This window comes from Xyrauchen texanus, chromosome 47 (assembly GCF_025860055.1).
Source record: "Xyrauchen texanus isolate HMW12.3.18 chromosome 47, RBS_HiC_50CHRs, whole genome shotgun sequence".
NCBI classification, from domain to species: domain Eukaryota; kingdom Metazoa; phylum Chordata; class Actinopteri; order Cypriniformes; family Catostomidae; genus Xyrauchen; species Xyrauchen texanus.
Genome location: NC_068322.1, coordinates 1,058,645 through 1,069,852, shown reverse-complemented (window position 1 = coordinate 1,069,852; position 11,208 = coordinate 1,058,645). Strand labels below are relative to the sequence as shown.

Below are 11,208 nucleotides of genomic sequence, written 5' to 3'. Positions count from 1 at the left end.
GACAGTCAGTCAGAGAGACAGACAGTCAGCCACACAGAGAGACAGTCAGTCAGAGAGACAGACAGTCAGTCAGAGAGACAGACAGTCAGCCACACAGAGAGACAGTCAGTCAGAGAGACAGACAGTCAGCCACACAGAGAGAGACAGTCAGTCAGAGAGACAGACAGTCAGCCACACAGAGAGACAGTCAGTCAGAGAGACAGACAGTCAGCCACACAGAGAGACAGTCAGTCAGAGAGACAGACAGTCAGTCAGAGAGACAGTCAGCCACACAGAGAGACAGTCAGTCAGACAGAGAGACAGACAGCCACACAGAGACAGACAGCCACACAGAGAGACAGACAGTCAGCCACACAGAGAGACAGTCAGTCAGACACACAGAGAGACAGTCAGTCAGAGAGACAGACAGTCAGCCACACAGAGAGAGACAGTCAGTCAGAGAGACAGACAGTCAGCCAAACAGAGAGACAGTCAGTCAGAGAGACAGACAGTCAGTCAGAGAGACAGACAGTCAGAGAGACAGTCAGCCACACAGACAGACAGTCAGTCAGAGAGACAGACAGTCAGACAGAGCGACAGACAGCCACACAGGGAAACAGTCAGTCAGAGAGACAGACAGTCAGACAGAGAGACAGACAGCCACACAGAGAAACAGTCAGTCAGAGAGACAGACAGTCAGACAGAGAGACAGACAGCCACACAGAGAAACATTCAGTCAGAGAGACAGACAGTCAGACAGAGAGACAGACAGTCAGACAGAGAAACAGTCAGTCAGAGAGACAGACAGTCAGACAGAGAAACAGTCAGTCAGAGAGACAGACAGTCAGACAGACAGTCAGACAGAGAAACAGTCAGTCAGAGAGACAGACAGTCAGTCAGAGACAGACAGTCAGACAGAGAAACAGTCAGTCAGAGAGACAGACAGTCAGACAGAGAAACAGTCAGTCAGAGAGACAGACAGTCAGACAGAGAGACAGACAGTCAGAGAGACAGACAGCCACACAGAGAAACATTCAGTCCGAGAGACAGACAGTCAGACAGAGAGACAGACAGTCAGAGAGACAGACAGTCAGTCAGAGAGACAGACAGTCAGTCAGACAGAGAAACAGTCAGTCAGAGAGACAGACAGTCAGACAGAGAAACAGTCAGTCAGAGACAGACAGTCAGACAGAGAGACAGTCAGTCAGAGAGACAGACAGTCAGACAGAGAAACAGTCAGTCAGAGAGACAGACAGTCAGACAGAGAGACAGTCAGACAGAGAGACAGTCAGTCAGTGAGACAGACAGTCAGACAGAGAGACAGTCAGTCAGAGAGACAGACAGCCACACAGAGAAACATTCAGTCAGAGACAGACAGTCAGACAGAGAAACAGTCAGTCAGAGAGACAGACAGTCAGACAGAGAGACAGACAGAGAAACAGTCAGTCAGAGAGACAGACAGTCAGACAGAGAGACAGACAGTCAGACAGAGAAACAGTCAGTCAGAGAGACAGACAGTCAGTCAGAGAGACAGACAGTCAGACAGAGAAACAGTCAGTCAGACAGAGAAACAGTCAGTCAGAGAGACAGACAGTCAGACAGAGAAACAGTCAGTCAGAGACAGACAGTCAGACAGAGAGACAGTCAGTCAGAGAGACAGACAGTCAGACAGAGAAACAGTCAGTCAGAGAGACAGACAGTCAGACAGAGAGACAGTCAGTCAGAGAGACAGACAGCCACACAGAGAAACATTCCGTCAGAGACAGACAGTCAGACAGAGAAACAGTCAGTCAGAGAGACAGACAGTCAGACAGAGAGACAGACAGTCAGACAGAGAAACAGTCAGTCAGAGAGACAGACAGTCAGACAGAGAGACAGACAGTCAGACAGAGAAACAGTCAGTCAGAGAGACAGACAGTCAGACAGAGAGACAGACAGTCAGACAGAGAAACAGTCAGTCAGAGAGACAGACAGTCAGTCAGAGAGACAGACAGTCAGACAGAGAAACAGTCAGTCAGACAGAGAAACAGTCAGTCAGAGAGACAGACAGTCAGACAGAGAAACAGTCAGTCAGAGACAGACAGTCAGACAGAGAGACAGTCAGTCAGAGAGACAGACAGTCAGACAGAGAAACAGTCAGTCAGAGAGACAGACAGTCAGACAGAGAGACAGTCAGACAGAGAGACAGTCAGTCAGTGAGACAGACAGTCAGACAGAGAGACAGTCAGTCAGAGAGACAGTCAGTCAGAGAGACAGACAGCCACACAGAGAAACATTCAGTCAGAGAGACAGACAGTCAGTCAGAGAGACAGACAGTCAGTCAGAGAGACATCATGTTTACAGTAAATCATTTCCAATGGAAGTCTACAGAAATGTGAAGCTTGCATTAATGCTTCAACAATTAGTTTAAGCTGTAAAATGTTTTTTTTTATTAAACTGAGGGACGAGTCAAAATGATCCTCTGCGCAGAAAGTTTTTATGATGTGCTTCAAATATATATGCAGCATTCAGCATCAAGCGTTTCATGATTTATATTAACTAGAAAGCCTTCGTTAGACACACAATGTATCAGTTCATTATTTATGTACATCACACAAATAACATGTTCAAATCATCATTTATATCACAGTTTCTATTTAATCTACTCTATATTGTGTTTAATTTATTAGTAAAGTCAATACTAATGAGCCTTAATTACTGCATGTTTGAAATGTGACACTTCCAATGCAAGTCAATGGGGTTTAATCTGTCAACATTAAAATACTGTTTCACAAGTATAGACACAAGACATAAACAATATGTGTGTGAACATGATTTTACTGTCATTAAATCACTTAATAACCACATCTGTGTGAAGATATAGACGATTTATAACTCACGTTGCCATGACGACGCTAACACCGTAAACCCTAAAATGACGATTTAAACAACTTTACAGCTCAAATAATCCACAAGTTTTAACAGGAGAATTAATGTAAGAGCTTTTATTAAATTATAAGCGTCACATTTCTGACTTTAAAACATTTAAAAATAAACCCCATTGACTTGCATTGGAAGTGTCTCACTGGAACACACATTTGTGCTTTTATACAGAAAACGAGGAACGAAGTCGAAATTATTGTTTTTGTTATTAATCAACACGGTCACAAATGCTGCTCGACTGAGAGTAACTTGTGTTGAACCCGAATGTTCCATTAACTTGTGCATTATAGTCCAAAAGTCTCATTAAAAGCCCACATGAGTTCATTTCGACCAATCAAGCATGCTTAAATCATCCAACCTCGCTTGAGTTATTATTACTTCAAATATTCATGTGATGGATTTGCAAGCTGAAGAGGTTCAAGGAACTCATTTATATAATGTAACTGATATTTTATGAAGCTAAGTGACGCCAGAGTTGAGGGTTTATTTGTATACGGTTTGGCTATGTAACAGAATGCTTTGTGTCAGGACGTGAAGTGGGATGTTTATTAGGGGTTGCGCTGGGAGTGGATGAACATACTTTTGGTTTTGTTGTCCTGAGCTTCGCTCGCTCTCTGTGGAAGTCCCGGACGACGTGAGGATACGCCAGACTGAAGAGGGACTCTTCCTCCACCGTCCTCACCTCGGTCTGCTCCTCGCAGCTCTCAGCAAACACATAATGATCTGACAAAGACACGGTTACCATGACAACACATCTGTGCGACTGCTACAGGGTTCTCCATGATGACATTTCTATACAGTATATATATATATACATATGGAATATATTAGAGTAGAGCAAAACTAGGCTTCTTTCCAGGTTTTCCGTGACCGTAGGACCGTGATACTGCATCACATTATTTTCATCCGCCACTAAATGAATTAAAAATGTTTTTCCCGACTATAACAATAAAACATCTATTCATGAGTGTTTTATTGGCATCAGTAACAGTGTGTGGATTGGTTCTGTGAGGGGGGTTCAAGGGTCGTCTAGAGGAAGCCGTTTTAGCACCTAAAGGTGATACATTTGTTCCGTCACCTGTGACCCCCGACCCCTGCTGATCTGACCTCACAACGAGACTCTAACAAGCTCAGCAGACTTGTTGTCACACAATTCAACAATTTAAAAAAATGATCTATTGCATAAATCTCTGATAAAACTGAAACAGACTTACAGTGTCTCACAGCACATTGACAGTCTGCTGTGATAATTCTACAGACGGATTAGAAGATTATGTTTGTATCACCTGGTTTCTTCCAGACGACCTCAAAGCAGGAGATTCCATTCTTAATGCGTGATTTATATATTCTGTTGGGAAGAACATGAAACACTTTAAACCTGTGCAGAAACGCCACTTTAGACTGACTTTAAAGCACTGAATTGAAGAACATCAGCTGAGTTTAGGAGCTTGTGACACTCAGACCGAGATACAGTCAGACATATAGACAGACAGACAGACAGACAGAGAGACAGAGACAGTCAGACAGAGAGACAGTCAGACAGATAGTCAGACAGACAGACAGTCAGTCAGAGAGACAGACAGACAGAGATACAGTCAGTCAGAGATACAGTCAGACAGGGAGACAGTCAGTCAGAGAGAGAGACAGACAGACAGAGAGACAGTCAGTCAGAGAGACAGTCAGTCAGAAAGAGAGACAGTCAGACAGAGATACAGTCAGTCAGAGAGAGAGACAGACAGAGATACAGTCAGTCAGAGAGAGAGACAGACAGAGATACAGTCAGTCAGAGAGGCAGTCAGTCAGAAAGAGAGACAGTCAGACAGAGATACAGTCAGTCAGACAGAGATACAGTCAGTCAGAGAGAGAGAGACAGTCAGACAGAGATACAGTCAGTCAGAGAGAGAGAGACAGACAGACAGAGATACAGTCAGTCAGTCAGAGATACAGTCAGTCAGAGAGAGAGAGACAGACAGACAGAGATACAGTCAGTCAGAGAGACAGACAGACAGAGATACAGTCAGTCAGAGAGAGAGACAGACAGACAGAGATACAATCAGTCAGAGAGCCAGTCAGTCAGTCAGTGAGACAGTCAGTCAGAAAGAGAGACAGTCAATTTCCCCAATTTAACACCTGTAATCCAGAGATACAGTCAGTCAGAGAGACAGACAGACAGAGACACAGTCAGTCAGAGAGAGAGACAGACAGACAGAGATACAGTCAGTCAGAGAGACAGCCAGTCAGAAAGAGATACAGTCAGTCAGAGAGACAGTCAGTCAGAAAGAGAGACAGTCAGTCAGAGATACAGTCAGTCAGAGAGAGAGACAGACAGACAGAGATACAGTCAGTCAGAGAGAGAGACAGACAGACAGAGATACAGTCAGTCAGAGAGACAGACAGACAGAGATACAGTCAGTCAGAGAGAGAGACAGACAGACAGAGATACAATCAGTCAGAGAGCCAGTCAGTCAGTCAGTGAGACAGTCAGTCAGAAAGAGAGACAGTCAATTTCCCCAATTTAACACCTGTAATCCAGAGATACAGTCAGTCAGAGAGACAGACAGACAGAGACACAGTCAGTCAGAGAGAGAGACAGACAGACAGAGATACAGTCAGTCAGAGAGACAGCCAGTCAGAAAGAGATACAGTCAGTCAGAGAGACAGTCAGTCAGAAAGAGAGACAGTCAGTCAGAGATACAGTCAGTCAGAGAGAGAGACAGACAGACAGAGATACAGTCAGTCAGAAAGAGATACAGTCAGAAAGAGATACAGTCAGTCAGAGATACAGTCAGACAGGGAGACAGAGAGACACACATTATTATGAAAAGTGTCATTGTAAAATGTTTGTAGCACTCATTTTTGTGATACAAATGTGGCGGTTTAAATAATTCAACCTCAAAACTCTCAAACCCCCAAAATGAATTTCTCTCATCATTTACTCACACTTAATTGATCCGAGTAAACATCGAATAATCTGGTAGTAATAATAATACTTTAAGCTAAAGGGACAGTACACCAAAAATGTGAATTCTCTCATCATTTATTCACCCTCATGCCATCCCAGATGTGTGTGACTTTCTTTCCTCTGCAGAACAAACATGAAGATTTTTAGTAGCGTTTTGAGAATACAATGCAAGTGAATGGTGACCAGAACTTTGAAGCTCCAAAAAGCACATAAAGGCAGCATGGAAGTAATCCATAGGACTCCAGTGGTTTAATCCATGATCTGTAGTGATATGATAAGTGTGGGTGAGAAACAGATCAATGTAGAAGTCCCTGATTACTGTAAATCTCCACTTTCACTTTCTACTTCTTGTTTTATATATTTTGCAGATTTGCATTCTTCATGCATATTGCTACCTACTGGGCGGGAAGGAGAATTTATAGAACAAAAGAACTTAAATATTAAACCACTGGAGTTGTATGGATTACTTTTATGCTGCCTTTATGTGCTTTTTGGAGCTTCACAGTTCTGGTCACCATTCATTTGCATTGTATGGACCTACAGAGCTGAAATATTCTTCTAAAAATCTTCAAGTGTGCCCTGCATAAGAATGTAAGTCACACATCTGGGATGGCATGAGGGTGAATAAATTATGACAGAATTTTCATTTTTGGGTGTACTGTCCCTTTAAGATACAGACAACGCACACACACACACACACACACACACACACACACACACACCTGACAGGCTCGATCTGTGCGGAGGTTTCTCTGCCGTGTTTTCGGTTCATGAGTTCAGTGTAGGTCATGAGCACCAGAATCTTCTCACTGCTGTAGTGTTTGGGCCAGTCCATCTTCTCCAGAGCAAAGTTCTGTTGAGCACAGTTCAGAGAAACTTTAAAGTCAGCATGAAATTAAAAAAGACCCTTTTTATTTTCTTAATGCATGTTATTAGTCTTATCATGAAAGACTCAATGCATGACCTCGTGATCATTTTGCTACTAACATTTGGATTGATTCTTATGTGAAATATGGTGGAATAAACTCCCATTATATCCGCCTCTCCAACCCCACCCTGTGGTCAAAGCCTGAATTACACCATGCACACATATGAGCAAACAAACAAGTCTGCCAATCATTACGCTAGTTTGGACCTTTTGGTATATTTGTCACCTACTTTAAGAAACCAGCCCATCACCCAATATACAGAGTCTGGGGCAGAATTACCCAGAATTCTCCAATCTTAGCGTGAGACCGTGGGCCGTGTCTCCGCCGAGTCCAGTAGAAACGATGCCAAATCTTAAACTGAATAACCGCACTCTTAGCGCCCCTAGACATGGTTTTAATATTTATTAAAATTCTTTATAACATCTAATATTGTCAGAAGAACTATGACCCTGTATAAACCCCACTTGATCTATATGTATAATCAATATCATGACTCTACTTAATTGATTAGCTTAGAATTTTAACAATATTTTTATTTTTTAACGGAATCAGGGAAACTGGACGATAAATTTACATTCATTTGGGTCATTATAATTTTCTCCCCAATTTGTAACGCCCAATTACGAATGCGCTCTTAAGTTCTCGTGGTGGCGTAGTGACTCACCTCAATCCGGTGGCGGAGGATGGATCTCTATAACGCGGCTTGTTGCGTGCATTACCAAGGAGACATTGCGCCGCCGTGGCATCCGCAAGACAACTCACCACGCCCCACAGAGAGCGAGAACCACATTATAGCGACCACGAGGAGGTTACCCCATGTGACTCTACCCTCCCTAGCAACCAGGTCAATTTGGTTACCCCATGTGACTCTACCCTCCCTAGCAACCAGGCCAATTTGGTTACCCCATGTGACTCTACCCTCCCTAGCAACCAGGCCAATTTGGTTACCCCATGTGACTCTACCCTCCCTAGCAACCAGGCCAATTTGGTTACCCCATGTGACTCTACCCTCCCTAGCAACCAGGCCAATTTGGTTACCCCATGTGACTCTACCCTCCCTAGCAACAGGGCCAATTTGGTTACCCCATGTGACTCTACCCTCCCTAGCAACCAGGCCAATTTGGTTACCCCATGTGACTCTACCCTCCCTAGCAACAGGGCCAATTTGGTTTCCCCATGTGACTCTACCCTCCCTAGTAACCGGGCCAAATTGGTTACCCCATGTGACTCTACCCTCCCTAGCAACCAGGCCAATTTGGTTACCCCATGTGACTCTACCCTCCCTAGCAACCGGGCCAAATTGGTTACCCCATGTGACTCTACCCTCCCTAGCAACCGGGCCAATTTGGTTACCCCATGTGACTCTACCCTCCCTAGCAACCGGGCCAATTTGGTTGCTAAGGAGACCTGACTGGAGTCACTCAGCACACCCTGGATTCAAACTCACGACTCCAGGTGTGATAGTCAGCGTCAATACTCGCAAAAAAAGGGCAAGCCGTTTCGACAAGTCCCGCCCCCACTTCCTGTTTCAGTAGGAAATGCAAGTAGCGCTCATCAAGGCACTTCACTGTGATGCTAATTTGATCATAAGGGGAACTACCATCAGAATGAGATCTGTGTGTGTCAGTCTTCACAAAACACTTGCAACACAATTACACCACAACATAAACGACTCTCTAAACATCTCAAAGATTCAGACAGCAGCGCTGTGTTCTGATTGGTCGTTCGGTGAGAGCTGGTCTGTACCTGCATCAGCAGCAGGTTTGGTTTTCTCCTGCGGAACGCCGGAACTGGTTTGTCCTTCGTCACCAAGAATTCATTGATGATCTGAAAGTCAACAAAGCATCACAACTGGTGCTACACTACAAAAGACAGACCATAATACTCCACACAACTCACTTCTGTGAAGGGAAACTGCTCACACGCCAACGTCTTCCTGTGAACATGAGAATGATGGAGAACCGTCAAGAGTGACATCAGAGTTTAATTATTGCTCTCAAACTAAATTATACACGAGGCTTAAAGTAAAAATTAAATTTTAATTGACCCAATTAACTTTCTTAATACACACTTCTGGTGTTATTGTTCGATATTGATTCATTAGTGCATGTTATTCCAAACTTCAAAACAATGTTTGTCTTTGTAATCTTTAACACGAATGTTCTGTTCGGACATTTTTGTCCGATTTGATCCCTTTTATTTATATATATATATAAATGGAATCCTTTATTAGAGTGGTCCAGGTCTTTGTGACTTTTCCTTTTTTTTTTACCATCTTAACACACACACACGCGCACGCGCACACGCGCACGCGCACGCGCACGCACGCACGCACGCGCACACGCGCACACACACGCACACACACGCACGCACGCACGCACGCACACACACGCACGCACACACACGCACACACGCACGCACGCACGCACGCACGCACACACGCACGCACACACACTCACTCGCACGCACACAAACAGTCATTCACTCACACTCGTGCACACACACAAGCACAAACACGCACACACACTCGCATGCACACTCGCGCGCACACACAAGCACAAACACGCACACACACTCGCGCACACACAGGCACATACACGCACAAGACATACACTCACGCACACACTCGCTCCACACACACAGGCACAAACACGCACACACACTCGCACACACACTCGCCCACACACACAGGCACAAACACGCACACACACTCGCACGGACGCATGCACACACGCGCACACACTCGTCCACACACACAGGCACAAACACGCACACACACTCGCACGCGCACACACACTCTCTCACACACTCGCGCACACACTCACACACTGGTGCACACACACTCACTCGCAGGCGCACACTCTCGCACACGCACACACTCACGTGCGCTCACACACTCCCACCAACACTCTCACACGCACACGCACACACACACACGAGCTCACACACTCTCAAGCACGCACGCACACACTCACGCGCACACTCTCACGCACACTCTCACGCACACACACTCTCACCAACTCTCTCACGCACACACACTCTCACCAACACTCTCACGCACACACACTCTCACCAACACTCTCACGCACACACTCGCCCTCCGCCCTGCCACAATATCCAAATGTTTAACATGTGACAATATCTCATTGAGTTACAGAGACCACTGAAGAATAAGGGGAACACTGAGGCCACCTATAGGCTATAACTGACATCGCTTTGAAATAGTCGCAGTTTCACGTTTCTTCCAGCAGGTGGCAGCAGGATTACTTGAAGTGCTCTTTAGCGTTTAAACGTACTTTCTGATGTTGGCTTCAATGTTGGACGCCTGGCTAATCGTGTCTCAGAGCGATGCCACTCACACGGACAATGAGAATCATAATCCTGCGGTGAACAGAAGCGTTCACTCTTACAGAACACACAGCCGCTGCGCTCATGAGACTTAGCAGAGCCTAGAAGAGAGAACAACAGAGAACATGATCACAGGCGATCGAGAGCTTCATATTTAAAGATTAGCATGACTCGTCGTTTACCGGGATGACGGCACACTAGACAGTGAGTAACCTTCTTCACCATGACCTCTGACCTTTCAGCGACCTCTGACCCCCATTCACTAAACCTGCGAATATAAACAGCCAGACTACAAGACTCTCATTCAACCTAGTGTATAATATAGTGAACGAATGGGACATACTTTTGCAGAAGTGCTCGTCCTTTCAGATTCTGGATCAGTTTTAGCGTTTGTTCTTTACCGACACCTGCGACACCCTGAGGAGAGACAAACGGAACAATGTCAGTCTGTATATCTGCCCCAAAACTCGTCTCACAGCTGTAAGATGCCAAACACGATTTCATATTGAACGGGTTGTGATGGCCGCAGCCGATTGAACCTTGGGGATGTAGTCGCAGCCCAGGAAAATCGCCAGACCCACGAGAGTCTCTCTGTCTAGACCGAGTTCTGCTTGAACCCGACACGTCTGATAACAGTCCACCTGTGGATCCTGAAGAGATCTCTATATTTAATATACGCTCTATGTGTTTAATCAAATGAATGATGAAAAGCACGAGTTGCACCTTTGTGTTCATGTTGAAGTTCCTGTAAACGGTTTTAGCTCATAGAGGAAGGCATCGCCGTCGTTAGTGATGCAGCCATCTACGGTGCCCTGCGAGTCCAGGTAGGCGACATGGCTTCCGCCGCCGCTGCTGTGACCCACGGCACACCCAGACAGTCCAACATCTCCGCGACACTAGAGCGTACAGGAATAACGCCAGAATGAATTGGAAGTCATACAGAAACGCTTTGGATTCACTTTTGGAGATTCATCCGACCTCTCTCAGAACGGCCTTGAATCGCTCCGCCGGTGTTTTTGGCAGCAGCTGGTTTCGAGCTTCTTGATTTCAAGTGTCCAGATTCATCTC

At 45.3% G+C, this 11,208-nt stretch overlaps 1 protein-coding gene across 1 annotated transcript in view; it reads right to left on the bottom strand.

Annotated features, from left to right (window-relative positions):
• The window catches only part of LOC127638822 (flap endonuclease GEN homolog 1), a 13,491-nt gene extending 2,378 nt beyond the window's left edge, over positions 1–11,113 (bottom strand). Inside the window, 14 exon segments of the mRNA XM_052120566.1 lie at positions 3,482–3,508; positions 3,511–3,624; positions 4,188–4,249; positions 6,586–6,716; positions 8,539–8,619; positions 8,692–8,728; positions 10,089–10,123; positions 10,126–10,241; positions 10,323–10,408; positions 10,484–10,557; positions 10,680–10,790; positions 10,864–10,904; positions 10,907–10,992; positions 11,100–11,113. Of these exon segments, the coding sequence (XP_051976526.1) occupies positions 3,482–3,508; positions 3,511–3,624; positions 4,188–4,249; positions 6,586–6,716; positions 8,539–8,619; positions 8,692–8,728; positions 10,089–10,123; positions 10,126–10,241; positions 10,323–10,408; positions 10,484–10,557; positions 10,680–10,790; positions 10,864–10,904; positions 10,907–10,992; positions 11,100–11,113 (1,015 nt within the window).
• Positions 11,114–11,208: the final 95 nt, after the last annotated feature.